This window comes from Lemur catta, chromosome 2 (assembly GCF_020740605.2).
Source record: "Lemur catta isolate mLemCat1 chromosome 2, mLemCat1.pri, whole genome shotgun sequence".
NCBI lineage: Eukaryota > Metazoa > Chordata > Mammalia > Primates > Lemuridae > Lemur > Lemur catta.
Window position 1 is genome coordinate 42,988,740 of NC_059129.1, and position 19,430 is coordinate 43,008,169.

General features: G+C 52.4%; 3 protein-coding genes across 3 annotated transcripts; 1 reads left to right on the plus strand and 2 right to left on the minus strand.

Annotated features, from left to right (window-relative positions):
* Positions 1-1,493: 1,493 nt before the first annotated feature.
* PSMB8 (proteasome 20S subunit beta 8) lies at positions 1,494-4,585 on the minus strand. The gene is made up of 6 exons (XM_045541790.1): positions 4,350-4,585; positions 3,443-3,590; positions 3,175-3,286; positions 2,638-2,767; positions 2,061-2,265; positions 1,494-1,820 (listed from the first exon to the last, which is right to left on the minus strand). Exons 1-6 carry the CDS (start codon positions 4,494-4,496, stop codon positions 1,732-1,734), a joined length of 831 nt encoding a protein of 276 aa, XP_045397746.1. The 5' UTR covers positions 4,497-4,585; the 3' UTR covers positions 1,494-1,731.
* Positions 4,586-5,628: 1,043 nt separating this feature from the next.
* On the minus strand, positions 5,629-13,200 carry TAP1 (transporter 1, ATP binding cassette subfamily B member). Its single transcript, XM_045541786.1, has 11 exons — positions 12,214-13,200; positions 11,599-11,713; positions 11,324-11,454; positions 10,328-10,533; positions 9,724-9,921; positions 8,851-8,979; positions 8,506-8,694; positions 7,752-7,925; positions 7,349-7,511; positions 6,923-7,059; positions 5,629-6,153 (listed from the first exon to the last, which is right to left on the minus strand). Exons 1-11 carry the CDS (start codon positions 12,797-12,799, stop codon positions 5,947-5,949), a joined length of 2,235 nt encoding a protein of 744 aa, XP_045397742.1. The 5' UTR covers positions 12,800-13,200; the 3' UTR covers positions 5,629-5,946.
* Positions 13,201-13,272: 72 nt separating this feature from the next.
* Positions 13,273-18,268, plus strand: PSMB9 (proteasome 20S subunit beta 9). Its single transcript, XM_045541793.1, has 6 exons — positions 13,273-13,448; positions 15,293-15,360; positions 16,082-16,213; positions 16,843-16,972; positions 17,215-17,356; positions 17,848-18,268. Exons 1-6 carry the CDS (start codon positions 13,389-13,391, stop codon positions 17,973-17,975), a joined length of 660 nt encoding a protein of 219 aa, XP_045397749.1. The 5' UTR covers positions 13,273-13,388; the 3' UTR covers positions 17,976-18,268.
* The last annotated feature ends 1,162 nt before the right edge of the window (positions 18,269-19,430 follow it).

Below are 19,430 nucleotides of genomic sequence, written 5' to 3' on the forward strand. Positions count from 1 at the left end.
TGCCCCGAGGCGGTCACTGTGACACAAAACTAGACATTTTTAATTGTCATTAAGTGACATAAAGCTGTTTCAAGGATTGAGATGATTTGCAATTGGAGAAACAACGGATTTTCTCAAAATTACTACCTCAAGCTCTGAACCCATTTCAAGAAGTGCTCTTCCCCCACGCAGGCTACATACCACTTGAGGGTCTCGGGGTGAAATCACAGGCAGACCCCCAGCGACAAACAGGCAGCCGCTCTGACCAGGCCGAAGGGGCTTTCTTCTCACAGCGTTTGCCCTTGGGAGGCCGTGACTCTTTATCTTCAGCAGCCCCCACAGCCCTCCAAGTCTCAGGGTCCCCTCCAGCCACAGTCCTGGAAGCCCCTGGGGAAGCAGAGTCCCCAGGGGGGACTTCTCAACAGAGCACGTGGGACAGGCACATGTCCGGGTGCCCCTACCTTTGTGCTCCAAATGACGTGGGCGGCACCTTCAGCATATGAGGAAATGCCGGTACGGGCATTGTTTCTTGGTCTCCCTCAACCCTGATTAGAACAGTAATCAGGTTTCAAGGCCCCGGCCTCACCCGGAGCCTACCTATGGAGCATGAAGATTTGCTTATTCCAGAAACAACTCTTCAGGTTCAAACTACCTCCTGAACTCAAAGAAAAAAAAAAAAAGAGGATCACTTGGATTCCAAACCACCCTTTTGATGTGTTAGTGGACTGACTACCAATGAGTCACTTGAACTTTGAAATAGTGGTGGGGGGATTGGAAGTAAGGAATTATTAAAAATTTTCCAACCCTATTGTGAGACTTTAAGGATCTCTCCCTAATGAAGAAAGCTCCATGCTCGGCTGCTTCCTACTTTCAAGCCTCTGCGTCTGCAGCTAACTCTTCTCTGGGAGGCGACGGGGTCCACAGATCCAGCAGGTTCAGAAAATCTCATGATGTCCGCTTCTGTCTCCCAACCTGGGTCTTGTGCTTTTCCTCGTATTCCTCACTTCATGGAGTCTTCCTTGTTGCCACTTGCTGTTCAATCATCATCCTGTCATCTCACAATCCAGCACGATGCATCATGACGTTGGGCCCCTAATGGCCCTCTGTGCATTCAGCATCCACTGCCTCTGAAGGGTGAGGTGTCTACGATTCCACATCCAGTGAGGTGGAGCTTTCCATCTCACTCTGTAGAGTCAAAAACAGTTGTTCTGGGTGCCCTAGTCCCGGTCACCAAACTGTTAACGATGGCTCACACTGGAGTCCCCAGGTGTGCCTCTATAGAAAGGACCCTAACCTGAATGAAACTGCACGTAAGTGTCCACAGACAACAATGATCAGCCTTCCTGAGTCCTGCAGAGATGAGCATAGAAGGAAAACCCAGGGAGAAATACTTGGTGAGGCCCCATTTCTTAGGTAGGGGTTTGAGGCCCTTCTCCAGGAAGAGCCCCTCTTGATTTCCTGTCCCCTCCTCCAACAACCACAGCCCCAACCCCACTCAGCCACAACACAGAGACTTGTATAACCGTTTTTCTTTATTGTACTTAGAGGGGCACCCAGAAGCTTCCTTGGGAGAAATGCTCCTTGAAATAGGAAACACACAGAAGATGAACTCCTGCGGCTCCCACTGGCCAAGGAGCCTGTTCTCTCCCTCTGGCCCAGGTTAGGCCTCTCCTCCTCCAGAAGGCTAATCGGGCTGAGGTCCCTGAGTCAGTCAGTCCCTCCCAGAGGAGGCCTGCCCAGCCACCACCACCTTCACTGATTGGCCTCCCGGTACTGGTGCAGCAGGTCGCTGACGTCGGTACTTTCCACTTTCACCCAGCCATCTTCCTTCATGTGGTACACTGTGGACAAGTGAGAAAAGAGCAGGGAGTTACCTTTCAGCTCAGTGAGCTCCTGCTAATGGTATTATGTTAAAGGCGCCAACGATACACACGCACATGCTTAAAACACATGTTATTGGGACTTAATGCCCTGCTGACTCTGAAAACCTCTTCCCTGCCACTCTGCCTCCCTTGAGTCTCTCAATCTTAAGTCACCCTCCAGGCCCCATCCCAGGGGTGGTGGTGGTGGTGGTCTCTTACTATTGACAACGCCTCCAGAATAGCTGTCTCTGTGGGTGGCATGAACAATAGCCCTGCGGCCAAGGTCATAGGCCTCTTTGGGGCTAAGATTGGGCCGATAGCCACTGTCCATGACTCCATAGGCATAAGTGTTCCCACTACCAGTAGAGAACATATTTCCTGACAGCCGAGTCCCATTTTCATTCACGTAGTAGAGTCCCGGACCCTATAAGATAAAAGAAGGTTCCAGGTTGAAATTGAAGAGAGAGTTGTTGGTAACAAGGTTCAAGAGTGAGTCATAAAAAGTGGACATAAGAATGAATATTACCACAGGAACATCTGAATTAGGACAGCACTTTGGTAAAATCATAGAACTTTAGAAATCAATAAGAAAACAAGTTTGAAATCAACTATTTTAACAAAAGGGGCAAACTTACAAAATACATACAGTATCTGAAGGGAGAAATAGCCCATGGGTATGCTGGAACAGTCCTAAACCAAGTGCTCCATGCACTGTGTATCTTGCAGGGGAGGGAGTGAGGTGTGCAAGGGAAACATGTCACCCACGACGGGGGAACGTGGGAGGGAGAGTACCCACCTTCTTGTCCCAGCCACAGATCATACTGCCCATGGAGAGGCCCATGCCCCGGTACTGGCACATCATGTTGGACAGCAGCTTGGAGGCTGCAGACACCGAGATTCGCTCCCCGTTCCGCAGATAGTACAGCCTGGGTGAGGACACGAGGAAGGCGGGTGAATCAGAGGTGGCAGGAGAAGGTTAGCTCCCTCCCTCTGGATGGCACAGGAAATGATTGAAGAGATAAGGAATTCTCTTGTAGGATCTAAAGATCGGAGAAAGATTTTGAATATAAAGTATTTAAAATACATAAAGAAAGCCTAGTAAATGATGCTATCCTACTAGGGTTGATGGTGTCAGGGCTAAATTAACAAATTATCTGGCATAGGGGCAGGAGCACAAACTGAGATTTGGGAGAAGTATTTATCCCCAAAAGGCTGTTTTGTGAAATACACTCTTGGCATGAAGATGGGTCCCCTGGGGCAAGGGTGAGCAGCAGTGACGCTGGAGAGCCAGGGAGCTGCCACTCAGCTAAGAAAGATGAGAGGCCTCACGTACCTGCACTCCTTGGCCAGCAGGCGCTCCCAGTACTGGCAGTCTGCCGCACAGCCAGACATGGTGCCAAGCAGGTAAGGGTTAATCTCAATCACCTTGTTCACCAGTAAGGTGTCTGGGAAAAGATGGAGTTTTGACAGAGAAGGGATGAAGCCACAGTTCTCCCTGAGTGTCCTAAATCAATACCCCCTTCAGCATCGGTGCAGAGTTGGGCTCCTATGGAGAGGAGGGCCCAGCTGCCCACATCCTGCCTGCTGGAGCACACACTCACCAATGTAATTCCCAGCTGAGGCCCGAGAGTCCACGGCCACAATCACTCCACGTTGGAACTTGAAGGCCAGGGTGGTGGTGCCATGGGCCATCTCCATCTGAATGTTCCTTTCTCCGTCCCCACTCAGGGACCGGAAGAATTCAGTGGGCTGGTGAGTGAGAAGAGGTAGAGAAAGGGACAATAAAAACTTCTGCAGCAGGAGGCTCCAGGAAAGGGTTTTCAAGAATATTGGGGCTAAGGAGATAAGCAGAAATTCTCCAACCATCATCAGTAAATGGAACACTTAACAACCAAGCTCTCAGAGGATGTGGCTTGGGAGAAGGAAAAGAAGAGGCAGGGGACACCAACATTCTCTGTTTTCCAGCACAATAGAAATGAAAGAAAACAAACGTTACCCTAACAGAAAATTTTAATAGCGACTTTCAGGGTTTTCTCCATTCACAGGTCATTCCACCCTTGCAGAACACGTCTTATTAACAGTGTCCCCATTTTACGGAAGAAGAGCTTGAGACCTAGACTAAGTGGCTTGTTCTAAGTCACACAACAGTGAGTTTCTGAGACGAAGGTAGCTGCCAAAGTTCATAGATTTTCCAGCTCTACACAGTCCCTGTATGATAGGACAACCCCAGGAACAAGGCTGCCTGGTTTGTGTGTGCTGGAGAAAGGGCGGGAGGAAAGCTCTCTGGTCTTCCCATGGGAGCCCCCACCTCGCCTCTAACTCCTTGCCCTAACCTGCACTTCCTAACCTCAGGCCCCATCCCCACGTGGCCTCTTCTCAGAGTCGCGCCCTCCTGGACCGCGGCTGGCCCCGCCGCGTTCCCCTGCCTCCCCGCACCTCAGGCGGACCCACCTCTCCTCTGCGCCAGCCTCCCCGCATGCCCCCTCGGGGTTCCCTTACAGCCCCTACCTGCATTCCGCGGGGGAGGGCGAGCTCCGGAGATCGCACGGAGAAACTGTAGTGTCCCGGGTCCGAGCCTTGCCTGCTTCCCGCACGCGGAGAAGCCCAGTCCGGCCGCTGCCCTCGGGGGGCTCCGCACACATCCAGCAGCGCCATGCCCGCCTAGCCACCGCAGAGCCGTCGGCCCTCGAGGAGGAAGTGAAAGCGAAAGCCACGGCCCGAAGGGGGAGGGAACCAGAATTTTTTCCACATCCCCCTGCCCTTTCCAAGAAAAGGACAATGGGTGTCCGAACCAGGAGTATCACAATGGGGACCGGCTTCTCTGCTCTGCCTTTACGGACGTCGGGGAAACGCTGGGCAATGAACTGTCCGAAGAATGGACGAAAAGCGGGGTGCGCCTTGGACAGGCCCCTTGGCGGTGGATTGCAGTGAGAGACACTGAGGCAGGGCGTCCCCTGGAAACAGTCAAGGAGTGGGGAGGGCCGCACCATCTACAGGCGTAGCCTCAACCAGAAAGCTGCAAGTCAGCCAGGGGCTGGGAGCAGTTTCACGTGGGGGGCGGTCGTGTGAGCATCGTTTTATAAAAACATTGGCCGGGGGGAAGTAGTACGAGGGGCACCGAGCCCTGAGAACAGGTCCTGGGGCAACCGCAACAGAATTTGCCCGCAGCGAGAGGGGGACGGGGCGCCAAGCAGAGGGGACAGCCTGAATCTTTCGGTTTGGTCCCTCCTAGGGCCCCTCCGGATTCAATGGTCTCCCTAATCCTCAGCCAGTGTTCTTGTGCCCCACCCTCCACCCCAGCATTGCTCCTTGCTTGCCTGGGCGACTTTTGCTCCTCCAAACCCTGCCTCTGCTTGCAACCTGTGTTGGCATCATCTGCCCAGCAACGGCCAACGTCACACACAACTGGCTGTGCCGGAATGCGAGATTTGCTGGACAATCCGCCCGCTATGCGGAGACTTGCCCGCAGGTGCCACCGCAGAGCCGGGGAGCCCAGAAGGACCGGCGGGGCCACGTGTGCGGCTCCCTCCAACCCGCCCGCCTCGAAGTCGCTCCCGCTGCCCTGCTGGTGCCGTGGTGGGCGCTGTGGAGGGGTCTTGCTCTTCCGTGGGGGCGCACGTGGGGGCATGGGGGAGTGGAGGGGAAATCGCAGGAAATAGAAAACTTAGGGGAGATGGAGCACTTAGGACTGTAAAACAAAGCGGCTGCTAACCGGGAGATGCTCCGCTGTTGAAAAGTGCGCTGCAAAACACAGTGAGCCGCCCCGTGGGCCGGGAACACCAGAAACCACGGTACAAAACGACAATTTTATTATAAATGTCAAGAATCCACACGGTATGGATGGGCCAGCTTATGCCGTTGGTCATATTGAAAGTAGCCAATCTTCCCTTTCTGTGCATTCTGAATATGTCTCCTCATTTTCAGAGTGCTGTCCACGCGGAAGCATGACCTTGGCTCTAAACCCGACTATTAAGGGGTTCCAAAGCCCCTGGAGAGAAGGCAACTCCTAGAGGCAGCTACCTACTCTGCCGTGCTGGTAAGGTCTTTGCTCCCAAATTCTCCACCACAGAGAGGAGCAAAGAGGAAGATGGAGTCTGAGAGTTTTTCATTCCAGAGCACCCGCAGGAGCCTGCACCATGTCCCAGTAGTGTCCCCTATTCCCCATGAGCTGCAGGTGGGTGCCCGCCTCACAGACAGCGCCTCCTTTCAGGAAGAGGACGAGGTCGGCCTGCTCCACCAGGCCGAGGTGCTGGGTGATGAGAAGCACAGAGCGAGACCGCCGCTCGGGGCTTTCGTACAGGAGCTGCCTCACCTGAGAACACACACAGACCCTGTCAGCGCCGGGCCACCCGCAACCCAGGGAGACACCTCTGTTGCCAGGGCTGGGGCAGGCCTCACAGGGTCACTGCTGTTTCTACCAACCACCCCAACCGAAGAGTCCTGTTCTGAGAGCTTCCCTGCCAAACCTTTGTTTTCTTAGGGACTATGTACCCTAGGGGGCAAAAGTGGGATGAAAGTCAGAGTCCTCCAGTGAAACCTGTGAGAGAAGAGTAAAGGGTACTGAATGGTCTTCTCTCTACCCGCGGACTGGGAAGTTTTACATTAGACTTTAAGGAAATATACGGCGTCGTAAAGAGCGAGAGAACTCCAGTCGGGCAACCTGAACTTGGACCCAGGCTGTGCTCCGCAGCAGCTCTGTGGCCTCCACCGGAGCAGCTCATGCAGCCTCTGTCAGCCGTAGAAGATGGATAACAATGCCCAGCTCCCAGGGACTCGTGATGAGTAAATGAGCCAGACAGACATGCAAAGGGCCCAGCAGCATGCCGGGCACGCAGGACAAGCTCACGCAATATTAATGTAATATTCTTAGGATGGTCTTTTCCTTACGTTTGGCTTGAGAGATCCAGTGTCTGTATAGTCTCCTTTACCTGGTTCTAGGTGCCTTGAGAGAAGCTAACGGGAACTGAGAATTGCAAAGACTGCCTTGTATAATTATGGTGTCAGTTAATTAAACTAACATGGGATGAATAAAGGAAGCAAGACTGGGCGGGATGTAGACATTAGGAAGGGGACTCTCTCACCCGTAACTGGCTGTCTGCATCCAGGGCACTGGTGGCATCATCCAGGATGAGTACACGTGGTTTCCGGATTAATGCTCGGGCCAGGGCCACTGCCTGTCGCTGACCCCCTGACAGCTGGCTCCCAGCCTCGCCTACCTCTGCAGAGACAAGAGCCAAGCTGAGCACTGCGTGGCCACGTGTGCACACACTGGTGCACACACACACCACACACCACACACCAAGGACTGGCAGATGCAGCTGGATAGGAGAGATTCAGAGAAGCTGAATGGAGTTCTGAGGATGTGCAGATAAAGAAGCCCTAGGAGCAAGGTCTTACAGCTTCAGATTGGTATCTGTGGGGCAGGAGGCACTGAAGAATAATGGCAAGACTACTGCGGTTTAATGAAGGTACAGGTGTCTGCGTGGTGACATGAGTGGAGACAGTACCGGTGTCATAGCCCCGAGGGAGTCCAGAGATGAAACTATGGGCTCCGGACTCCATTGCAGCAGCTTTGATTTCCGCCATAGGTGGTTTCTGGGTGAGGCCATAGGCAATATTTTCTCGAAGACTTCTTCCAAATAGCTGTGGCTCTTGTCCCACTGCAGCCACCTGAGATGAGATATGATGAATAGTCATAAAGCAAGGAACACAGGAGTGTGGTTATCTAGAGACCAAAGACTCAAAATCTTTCCTGAGAGCATCTCACAGAATCACATGCCTTCTCTTGACCACACTCCCATCACCACCCAAGGTCTCTTATCTTTCCCTCTCCCCCCTTTCAAATACTCAGAGAGAACACTCTTCTTGTTTGATGCTCCCCGCCCTCCCTCATGCCACCTTCTTGCACACCTGGCTGTGCAGGTAGTGGTGCTCATACTGCCACACGGGCTTCCCATCCAGCAGCACCTGGCCCCCGGTGGGCTGGTACAGATTCTGCAGCAGGGCAGCCACTGTGCTCTTCCCAGACCCATTGGGTCCCACTAGCGCCGTCACCTCGCCAGGCTGTAGGGTGAATGTCAGCCCCTGGAGGCCAGGGAATCACATGATGAGAAGCAGACTGAGGCCCCTAAGAGGCCCCTAACATCAAGACTGTCATTGTCATTATCATGCCACGTAGTGTGATGTCTTATCACTGAAGAAAAATGGGAAGTATGGCAACTCCTACCCTCCTGCAAGCACAGATTTCTGGATGACGCCTCCCCAAGGAGTAGAGATGGAAGATGGGGCAAAGGCAAGGGCAAAGACCAAGTACCACTGTGCCACACATTTGATATTAGATACCACCAGGAAATGGGAAAAATCACATTCCAAGTCTCAAATGGAAAGAAAAAGGCAAGATGGAAGGCTGGAGACAGATTTTGCTGCAGCAATTCCTTGGAATGTGAGAGCCTTCTCTTTGACACCTCTTCCTGCATTCTTCTTGCAAGTCCAAAGAGGTTCTTGAGTTTGGGAAAGATGTATGGAACAGATGATGCTCATCATTGCCTTTAAAGGGTTAGAAAGGACCTGTGCTTGCTGTCAAGCAGGCTGAGAGCAGGAGGGAAATCTGGAATGGCAGAAGTGCAGCTGGGGCAGGTGGGATGCAGGGGTTGGTGGGGTGTACCTGCAGCACTGGGACATCTGGACGGTTTGGGTAGGCAAAGGAGACATCTTGGAACTGGACACGGCCCTCCAGGTTTAAGGAAGTCAGCAGACCACAAGGTGGGCAGCGAGGCGTGCGGTCCAGATATTCAAATATTTTCTCTGAGGAGCCCACAGCCTTCTGTATGCAGGGATAGGTGGACAGCAGTACCTGGAGGGAGGAATCAATAGTGACAGGGAAGCAGGGAGACCTAATCTGCTTGCCAGCATGATGTGAAATCAGAGGGGTAAAGAATGGAAGAAAAGCACACAGTGTGCTGGGCCAGGGGTAGGAATGGCACTGGGAGTGACACTGCAGGGACCTCACCTCAACAGCTGTGGTGAACTGGATCTGGTAGAGAACAAATGTGACAAGGTTCCCACTGCTCACAGCCCCGCTGGTCACCAGCTGCCCACCGACATATAGGATCCCCACCTTCAGCAGCATCCCTGAAATCTATAGAGAGACCACAGAAAACATGGGTTGTGGTAGAGAAATCTGGAGGGGACACAGAATCAGAGTCATTAGCATGAAGGAGATATAGAGTCCCTTTCCCCCAAGTAACATCAGCAGACTCGACAGGCAGAAGGAAGAATGAACCACAGAGAGTCCACAGGTCTCGCTCAAATACACGGTGTAGAAGTCATCATTATCTTCATCACCATCACCATCATCGCCTTGTTGGGGGAGCATTTTGCTCTCTACAAAAGGCCTTCCTGAATGTGATGTTGCCCAATACTCACTCAGAGAAGGAAAGTTACTTGTCCTGGTCACCGAGTTAGTGGATGCAGCATCAAGCCAGGAGCATCTGGTTGCTGGTCTAGTTCTCATCCCTGTCTCCCACTACTCCCATGGTTGCCACTAGCACATCCACACGGTACCCGCAGGAAGCAGCCCCAGGTATAGGAATTTCTGGCTCCCTGGTCTTCCCAGGAGAGGCAAAAGAAAGCCTGGGACTGGAAGACATGGCATCTCTCCAGTCCACATGGTTGGGAGGAGTTTGTGTACCACAGCAAAAGGAAGCCACCCAGCATCCCTAAAAGGAGGGAGGGGGTTAGGGACATTGAGTAGAGTCATTGAGCCTAAGATTACTGGGATGAAAACACTGGACCAACCAGTTCCCAGTAGAGGAGGAGTGGGAGCAAGATCACAGGAAAGGGAATGGAGCCACAGCATCTAGGGGACAAGGGATGGGCTTACGCTGGTGGTCCAGTGGTTGACTGCATAGGCCAGGGCCTCCTTCTGGTTGAGTTTCTTTACTTCTTGCAGCTTTTGCCTAAACTTCTGGGCCTCGCCATCCTCATTGGCAAAGCTCCGGACTGTGGGCATGGCTGACAGAGCCTCAATGGCCACCTGGCTGGACGCTGCCAGAGATTCCCTCACCTGCACCTCCAGTGACTGTGGAGACATGGACAAGCGATGTCAGACAGAGTTGGCAAACCATACGGGACAAGACCTGAGTCACCTACTTGGAAATTAAAGTTGAGTAGAGGCGGAGGGACCAGAGAGAAACAGCTATGCCCCTTGGATACTCAAGGAATACAAGGAAGAAGAAATGACCCAGAATGGGTTGGGGTTCATATTCTTACAGATTGTGGGCAGAAGATAGAAGAGAAGCCACAGAATATGAAAATTGATGTTGAGCAATCTGGAAACATGGCTTACAGGGCCAGCGAGTTCCACGAAGATGGAGAATCAGTGAGGGTGCCAGGAAAGTTGGACTGAAAGCTATCAGAGAGGAACCGAGTCCAGCAAGTCTGGGAGATGAGGGTCTGTATAGGTTGACCCAACCCCTTGGACATACCTGGTACCATTTTCCAAGCTTCTTAGGCAGAAGGAAGAGCAGAGGCAAGGTGACCAGGGTGACCACGGTGAGGGAGAGTGACCCCCAGAGCATGAACCCCAAGAGACACAGCCCTCGCACCAGGTACCACAGCAGTAGGCTGAGCCTCTCACTCAAAGACTCACTCAGGGTGGACGTGTCCTCTGTTACCCGAGACGTAATGGCACCTGCCAGGGTTGGGGAGAAGAGGGTGGAGTGAATGAAGCCATTTCCAACTAAGGGGAGGAACTGACCATGAGCCAGGGTGCCGGGGTGGTGTGGACATGGGGTTCTAAGGAGGCCAAGGCAAAACAGGTTTAGGGGCTTGGGGAGGTCTGCAAATCTCAGTGCAGGAACAATGAGTGTTAGAGAGGAAGGGCCTGGCTGAGACCTTCATTTAAATATAAAGAAACTGATGCACATGTGATTTTCCATTTCTCTGAAAGCTTTCTGTTCCCTAAAGACCCGTAATCCCAGGCCACACACATAGGCAGGAAGAGCGTAACCTGGTCCTGTAGCAGAGTTGGAGGAGGGGGAGGACCCGCTAGAAAGCAGGCAGGAGTCCCCAACAAGCACTGCACTGGGTGTCAATAGACTAGGCTTCTAAGCCCAAGTTTGTCCCTACAGTGTGTGACTGTGCAAGCGTCAGCATTTAGGGTCTAGGCCTCAGTTTCCTTCTCTGTAAAATGAGGCAGCTGGACTCCATTAACTGAAAATTTCCAGGCTTAAAATTCTGATGTTCCTGTCTAAGGATACATGAGAAGGAACAGATTTATGGGAAAATCCTGGATTAAAACTCTAGGTTTTTCTTAAGGTAAAGAGGACAATGTTTTGCTCCTGAGGTATATCAAGAGTAAGAAATACTGTGTGTGTGTGTGAAAGAGAGAGAGGTGGGGGGGAAGAAAGTTATCAGTAAAAGTGGACAGATGGGGATGCAAACAGTACACACGTGCATAATGAAAGAATTTCACAAGAAACCTGTTTGGTTCTGTTGAAAAAACTCTGTCTCCTGGCGCAGGACAGCCTGAAACACCTGTCCCTGCAGGGCGCTGTGCACGCGGCCCATGGTGCCGTTATAGATGCCGTCACCGAGGAACTCCAGCACTGCACTAGACAGAGCCCAGGAGAAGGAGGGTCAAGTGTGTTCAGGAGACAGACGGAAGTCCCAGGCATGCCCACAGAAGCACACGCTGGGCAGCCGTCCCAATGTCCAACTCCCTCTTTTCCAGGCACACCTATCTCAGCCCACAGACCTGGCTACGGTGAGGATGGACATGAGAGTTATGTTTCGAGTGAAGGCAGCAGCTGTCCCATCTTGTAGAATCCGGTCAGTGAGGCGGCCGGTGAAGAATGGAATGGCCATCTCCCCTGGGGAGAGACGGGAGACATTTTAGCAGTCACAAATATTAAATCTAAGCAGGTCAGCTCCAATCAGACTGCCCCCACCGTGCCCCCTACCCCTCGCCCTTATCCTGGAGGGAGCAGCAGAAAGAAGACACCAGGTCACAATCCCCAACCTGGATAGGCTGCCCTGGAGCTCACTGCCCCATGGTAGCCCCACCAGACCCTTCAGGGGTGTAATTAGAAGGCTAGACATCATGGAGTGGAACACCCTCCTCTCAGAGACAAGGACGGTTGACCCGGAGGACAGGACCTGCCCACCGTGGCCCAGTGAGGCAGGCCTGGGGCAGGACTGGAGCCCAGGGCTCCTGAAGCCACCAGTGCGGGGCTCTCTCCTCTCCACTGAGTGGTCTCCTGAGCTAGGACGTTTTGCCCGATCTGCAATTTCCAGAATCCGCACTACTTCATTCACCATTACCTTTGGTTCCTGCCCTTGTGTCCTCCCGTCTCCCGCTGCGTCCCCTTACCAAGACAAGAGAGGACCACCAGGCCCAGGACCAGCGGGAAGCGGCGCATCTCTGAGCCCAGGCAGCCTAGAAGCCGACGCACAGCGTCTCCAGAGCCGGCCACCCAGAGGCTCCCGAGCTTGTGCCACAGGGCGGCTGCGGGCAGCGCCGCTGCGTAGCTGAGGACGAAGGCGTCGAGCTGACTTCCCCAGTGCAGTAGCCTGGTGCTATTGGCGTCCCCGGGGAGTCCCCAGGAGCCCAGCTCTCGGAACAAGGCAAGTCCTGGCAGGGCTAAGCCCAGCGCCGCCGCCAAGGGCTCCAAAGAAGCCAGCCATCCCTGGACTCCTGCGCTTCCGCTTGTGGAGCCCACAGTGGCCTTGAGGACCCCGCGGGCCCCCAGCCAGAGCAGGGCCCAGCGGCTCAGGCCCACCGCCCAGACCCGGAGCAGCGGCAGCGCCGGGGGCACCAGCAGAGAGAGCACGCCGGGCAGCGCGGGCCGGAGCAGCACCCAGTCGGCGACAAGGAGCAGCGTTGTCCCCAGCCACGCAAGGGAAGCTCGGGAGAAGCAGGGGCACCCGCAGGCAGCGGGGGACCCTGAACTGGCCATTGCGCGCGGGCCGGGGCCGGGCCTGGGACTCTCCGCTGTCCCCGCTGGGCCGGAGTCCCCGGGTGCTGTCGAGTCCGCGGGCCGGCGGCTGGGGGACCCAGCAGGGCGGGCGAGGGCGGGGCTCTCGGGAAGTCCCCGCAACCGGCTGGTCCCGGTCCTGCTACCAAGAAGCCCAGCCTTTTACGGGAAGCGAAATCGAAAGCGGCCGCCGGCTCACTAGATCCGCCCCCTTGCTAAAGTGGCCCGCCCAGACCGTCCTGGGCGAAGTTAAAATTAGATCTGAGGTTCTGGGGCGCAGCCCTGGTGTCCCATTTTCTCCATCACGCACACACTTCCCTCCTCTCCCGGTCTCCTCCCGATCCGCGTGCACGAATTTGCTCTCGGCAGCCTCAGTGCCGGGCTCCGGCGTCACCTGTCTCGGGGCAGATCTGCCCAGCACAGGTTAGCGCCGGGCGCCGACCTCAGCGAGAGGACGCGGGCGCCACCTGGCGGGCGCGGTGAAGGGGCGGGGCTGCAGGCGGCGCCCGCGCGCGGCCCGGCTCGGTCTGAAACCAGCGCGGCAGGCAGCGAGGAGCACGGCGCTGCAGGGATGCTGCAGGCGGGAGCACCAAACCCGGACTTACCCTGGGCAGGAGAAGTCCACACTGGGGTAATGGGTCTGGGCTTGAGAGGTGGGAGAGGGATGGAGGAGGTGCGGCGGTCCGGGAAACCCTGGAAGCATGGAAAAGTGAATGGGGAGACTAACACAAGTGTAGGGAGGTGGCTTTTGGCAGCCAGAGCCTGCACCCCGCAGTGAACGTAGGGTATTTCTATTCTGAAGGGGTCGTCCAGGGGTTGGTGAGGGGACCCGGCACGCGAGGCTGGAGGAGAAGGGGGTGCCTTGGCTCTTAGCTGGAAGCGTCAAGGGGAAGCTGCTCTAGTGCGCTTTCGCTTTCACTCTGGTCTGGACAGTGGGGGCTGGTTAAATCTAAAGAGGCAGTTGGGGACAGGGCAAACAGATGAGGAAATGGTGCCTTGGGTGAAGTAGGACAGCACTTGAGAGAAGCGAATGTGGGCACTTACTGAGAAAGACCAACTCATCACACAGACCTTTGATAAAGTCGCCCCTGGGTAACTGAGCCCAAACGCTGATAACGGGGTTCTCTGTTAGCCAGAGATGCCCTTCCCCAGCTTGACCCAGGGAGGCTCCTCCGTGGCCCCCGTGCTGCCTGCTCCCTCCCCTGTGTCTTCCCTGCCCATCCCCATGCTCCGCCCACTGGGGGACTTTGCTTAGGATGGGCACCTGGGGCAGGTGGCAACCCCAAGGCTGGCTGGCCCCTGCTCTCAGACTACTGCCGCTACCTTGGCTCAGGGCAGCTGTGTTACAGAGGAATAGCCTCTAGGATGGAGTTATCTCTGTTCTCTGGCCCTCTCCATTCATGATAGGTCAGTATGTCACAAAGCATGCTCAGGGCAGCGTCCCAGGGGGCGAGGGTGACATGGTGTGGTGAGAAAGGGAGCAGTAAAACGATTTATAAATTGAAAAATCTCCTCTCACTGCCAAGGGAGCAAGTAGGAAGTAGAAGTCAAAACAAGGGATAGGAGTCAGACCCGGGTTTTAGTCCCAGGTCTGCTGTTATTCTGTGTGGCCTTGGATAAGTCATTTGCCTTTTCTAGGTCTCAGTTTCCTCATTTGAACCAAGGAACTTTAAGGTTCCTTGCAACTCCACAGGAGTAGAAAAAGTGTAGCTTTACCCTCCCTCACTTTTTTAAAATTCTTTTCTTGCCCTGGAAAAGTCAGTTTAAATTCCTCAGGTAAATCCTCTCTTGGTACAGATCTCTTCCCCTGGCTACTGAGATATCCATTTACTTCTTGATCAGAAATCCCTTAAGGGAAATGTTTTTATTTGAAACCATCTGTGTGCTCCTTGCTATTTCCCTCCTGCCTTGACTCCTGGCCATGCTAACCACTGACCTCGTTGATCTTTTCCTTCGTTCAGGAAACTGAAAGAGCTCGTTTCTGATTAAGTGGGGGTAGGGTGGAGAATTCTGGACAAAAAAAAACCTGACCTTGTTTCCCAAGTTCACAGTAACTTGCTCTGTGTTGGGTCTGTCCCTGTCTGCACACCCAACGCGCCTGCGTGGTGGAGATAATCCACTTGTGGAGCTACTTCCCAGCGCTCCCCTCAAAAGCAGCACTTCTGCTCTAGGAGCCTCGTCCCCACTTCTCTCTTTGGAACAGAAAAGGTTCCACTTGGGAAACCTCGGGCTTAGGGATACGATTTTTTCTGTGTTGTATCACAGCCAGGCTGTGACACTGCCCTGACAGCTGGATGAAACAATAGAGAAAGTGGGCAGATGGTCGGGGAGAAACCTGTACTGGGAGTCAGCTCTGGCCTGAATTACCGTGTTATCTCGAGACAGTCACGTCCCTTCTCTGGGAATGTTTCCTCGTCTGTAGCATGAGGGGATCAAGGCTCTTCCTCTCTGACATTCCATACTCTGTCTCTGCAGACAACCATCATGGCAGTGGAGTTTGACGGGGGCGTGGTGATGGGTTCTGACTCCCGGGTGTCTGCAGGGTGAGTACCAGTGGATTTGTATGCATTGGAACAAAGCCAATGCTACCCACATACACATTTTTCTTACCCACTCGTGAAAGGACTGGTGGACTGGAGCTTTGGGGAAATGGAGTTGACCTTCCCAAAAAGCCACTATAATAAAGCCATTTGGTGGGAGCTTGGGTCTCTGAATTCATGGGAGAGGACCTGAATGCCTATGTGGCCTGTCCTGTAGTATACAGGGATGAGCCTAAAGGAACAGGGTCTGAGAGGGGGAGAGGATAGAGATTTTGAGAGGCCTCCTCCTGTCTGTGTTTAGGGATAAAGATGGTCCTGTCAAGCAGATACCTGGCTTCTCATATATCATGTGTTGAACTCTTGTCTCCTCTCCCCTCCTAGCCAGTTGCCTCACATGAAAAAGGAGCGTATGTGATTAGACCAATATTATTACATTATGTTCTGTAGAACATAACGTAACTCCTTCAAGGTTGTTAATAGGAAAGAAAACTTGGTAAAAGGCATATTTTTCTTAACGTAGTATTTTTTATTTTGCTATAAAATCCAAGCCTAAAATAAGTCTAACTTTGATTAATACTTGCAGTGATTATTGTATCTGAGACGACTGTCCTCCTTTAATCCAAACATTAAATTGCATGCTATTCTCTTTTCAAGAAAACTTGAGAAGCTTTGAATGACCAACCTCAAAAATTCCCAAACTCTAACAGTGACTACTTCCTAACAGAGAGGCAGTGGTGAACCGAGTGTTTGACAAGCTGTCCCCCCTCCACCAGCGCATCTACTGTGCACTCTCTGGGTCAGCCGCCGATGCCCAAGCCGTGGCTGACATGGCCGCCTACCAGCTGGAGCTCCATGGGTATGAAGCGCCAGTCCTGACTCCACCCACGAGAGCTCCCCCAACCTGTGAACCCCTGAACAGTGTCCCGTTCCAAGAGCATTACACTGGGAAATGAAAAATTCGTGTTTTAGCTCCTGCTGGCACTTGAATCTCTCTAGGCCAGTTTCTGCATCTGTAAAGTGGAGATAACAGTATCTCACCAGATAACTATTTTGAGAACCAAATGATATATGTGAAAGCAGTTGGAAAACCATAAATCACTATCCTAGTATAAATAATCAGGAAGAAAATGATTTCATGGCCCACCATAATATCAGGCAATTACCATATGAGAAATCAAGGTCATTGGGAAAGGAAGTAAACTTATCTGCTTTTACCCATAAGTGCAGGGCCCTTGTAGCCAAAAGACTGTTATGTCATTGGACAATGGGTGGGTGGGGCTGAGTGAAAGAGGGTGAACAACTGAGAGCTTCTTACCAGTTGGGGGTACGGAACTCTCATTCCCCTGTACACGTGGGAGGGAAGCTGAAGTTTGAACTATTGCAGCTATAGGTTTCAGGTGTCACTTGGCAGGGATGATGGCAATGACATAGGAGAGTGGGACTTAAGGAAATTATATCGACCCTTATTCCTAATGCTTCCTTCAGGATGGAACTGGAAGAACCTCCACTTGTTCTGGCTGCTGCAACCGTGGTGAGAAACATCACCTATAAATACCGGGAGGACCTGTCTGCACATCTCATGGTAGCTGGCTGGGACCACCGCAAAGGGGGCCAGGTGAGTTCCTCCCAAAGCACTCCCTCCCTGGACGTTCCCCACCCCCTACATTGGGAGATGGAGTCATATGTCAATGTAGCGATGAGTTCCAAACACACTAGCTCTGAAAGCATAATAGAGTCTCAACTGTTGGGAATATGAGATACTGGGGCTTCAATGCAGGGTGCAGAGACCACCTGCTTGTCTCAGTGGGAAGGACAGCCTTGATGATTCTTTAGTCTGACCCGAGGATGCCCCCCCAGGTATACGGAACCCTGGGAGGAATGCTGACTCGACAGCCCTTTGCCATCGGTGGCTCCGGCAGCACCTACATCTACGGTTATGTGGACGCAGCCTACAAACCAGGCATGTCCCCTGAGGAGTGCAGGCGCTTCACCACAGATGGTAACTAGCCATGTCAAAGGGTACCTGGGGAGGGCCTTTATACATGGGAACGAAGTTGATTATGAGGCCGTTGAGTTCAATGTCCAAACTGGGATACTTTTGAGAGTGAAAGGGGGCAGGACAAATGCAAAACCGGATGGGGCTGTGGGGCAATGGGGATACATCAGGGCTCTTCCGCGTACACCAAGTTGGCTAGACAGTCACCGTGAGAACCAGTGGTGTGCTGGGGCTGGCTTAGGCCAGCTCATGAGAGCTAACTGTTAAATATCCAAGTATTTGTGAGCTGCTTGGTATCTGTAACTTGAAATTGGTCATAGTGGCAGGATTCACACTATGGACATCAGCAGAGGCTACATGTGAAGGCCCTTTTTGAAGCCAGTTTACCAGCACACCACTAGATACGCCTCTGGCATTTGGACAGGACGGGAAGGAAAGGGTTTTTGAAGCTAAGCCATTCTCTCTTCCTCTCTCCATCCTGAAACCCTCTGCAGCTATTGCTCTGGCCATGAGCCGGGATGGCTCTAGCGGGGGTGTCATCTACCTGGTCACTATTACAGCTGCTGGTGTGGACCATCGAGTCATCTTGGGCAATGAGCTGCCGAAATTCTACGATGAGTGAATCTTCCTCAGACTTCCCTTTCTTATTTTGCAATAAACGCTCTGGGGTCAGAACCTGCTAGGGTCAGTGGGACACCAGTGCTCAGGGAGATGTAGCTTAGGGGAGGGGGCTTCTTCCCTCCCAGATGTCAGCACACCCTTTTTATTCTTGTGTCCAAGGTCTAAAATGTCCTTCCTAGAGAAAGAAAGGGGGAGTACACTGGAAATATAATGAGCCCTAAACATGACAGGTCATCATGTACTGAGCGATTCTGAAGTTTTATAAACAATAAAAATTCTCATTCTGATGCCCAAGGAATGAGGGTGCAAGTGAGAAAGAAGGTGGGACTTGTTCCTTTAAGGCTAAGATTGACAGATAGACGAGACAGCCACACACATGAGAATTGGCTGAGAGCATAGCAAACTCACTCATAAAAGAATTCCTTTCATAATGCATTCATTCATATTAAAGATCAGTACGTGAAAAATGCTTAAATATTTTGGGGGCACTTGTGAATTTCAAAGAATAACAACAGTAACTTTAAAGAGCTACGTTTATTGAGCCAAGCATTGGCCAAATGTTTTGTAAATTTTGTCTTTTAGAGTTCAAACCAAGAAAAAGCACCTTATGTACTTACTATACTATCATTACCTTTATTTAAGGACAAATGGAGGCTTAGAAAGGCACTTGACCAAGGTCGCATAGCAGGTTGAGAGGCTGAGATCTGGGATTTAGTTTTATCTCAGGCCCTTCCTCTACCAATACATAAAGCTTGCCATTCCCTCAAGCTCCATGTGTCATCTCCTTGAAATCTGCAGTCAGTAGCCCAGCGTGGTCACTGGCACTTAGGCAGTTCTTTCCAGATGCCTGAGTAACCACACTGACAAAGCTGAGCTCTGCTGCTGTCTTTTCCATGCACTTCCTGAGTGACGGGAACAATTGTTCCCCTTCTGTGAGCCCTCATTTCCTTTCTGTCAAAAGAAGGTGTTGAATGATGTCTAAGGCACTTTACAGCTCCAACACTCGATGCCACTTTGCTAATAAGTGACAGTGAACAGGCACATGCAACAGAAATACTAGTAGGGTCTCAGGCTACACATGCAAATGCAAAGTACTCTAAAACAATCATATGCCTCTGGGAGTGTGGAAAAAATCTAAAATTACAAAAGCCTGTAATTGTTGTTTCTAGCCATGATACTTAATTTATTTTAAATTTTAAAGCAGTAGTTTAAGAGCCCATTTTTCCCACTGACCACTAGAAGCTCTGGGAGGTATACAAAAAGCAACTACTGAAGGAGTCTGAAAAGTAAACAAAAGCAGGTGGGTTGTAAAGAGAGTTGACACTTGGAGAGGGGACTCTCCTTTGGGTGGCTTTTCAATTTTTTTTCCCCTTTCTTCTCCCAGCGTTGCCCTGAAGGCAGGCCCCAGGTGCAGAGCTGCACCACGTGGTAGCACAAGCACTAAGTCTCCAAGGGA

What these genes read in the sequence shown, in the direction of transcription:
- PSMB8 (XM_045541790.1), bottom strand. Translation starts at nt 4,496, where the DNA reads ATGGCGCTGCTGGATGTGTGCGGAGCCCCCCGAGGGCAGCGGCCGGAC. An exon ending in CCCTCCCCCGCGGAATGCAG is followed by an intron (nt 3,591 to 4,349) that starts GTAGGGGCTGTA and finishes CTCACTCACCAG; the next exon opens with CCCACTGAATTCTTCCGGTC. An exon ending in TCTGTGGCTGGGACAAGAAG is followed by an intron (nt 2,266 to 2,637) that starts GTGGGTACTCTC and finishes TTTATCTTATAG; the next exon opens with GGTCCGGGACTCTACTACGT.
- PSMB9 (XM_045541793.1), top strand. Translation starts at nt 13,389, where the DNA reads ATGCTGCAGGCGGGAGCACCAAACCCGGACTTACCCTGGGCAGGAGAA. An exon ending in CAGGAGAAGTCCACACTGGG is followed by an intron (nt 13,449 to 15,292) that starts GTAATGGGTCTG and finishes CTGTCTCTGCAG; the next exon opens with ACAACCATCATGGCAGTGGA. An exon ending in CAGGCGCTTCACCACAGATG is followed by an intron (nt 17,357 to 17,847) that starts GTAACTAGCCAT and finishes AACCCTCTGCAG; the next exon opens with CTATTGCTCTGGCCATGAGC.
- TAP1 (XM_045541786.1), bottom strand. Translation starts at nt 12,799, where the DNA reads ATGGCCAGTTCAGGGTCCCCCGCTGCCTGCGGGTGCCCCTGCTTCTCC. An exon ending in TCAACCACTGGACCACCAGC is followed by an intron (nt 8,980 to 9,723) that starts GTAAGCCCATCC and finishes GTCTCTCTATAG; the next exon opens with ATTTCAGGGATGCTGCTGAA. An exon ending in ATGCAGACAGCCAGTTACGG is followed by an intron (nt 6,154 to 6,922) that starts GTGAGAGAGTCC and finishes GTGTGTTCTCAG; the next exon opens with GTGAGGCAGCTCCTGTACGA.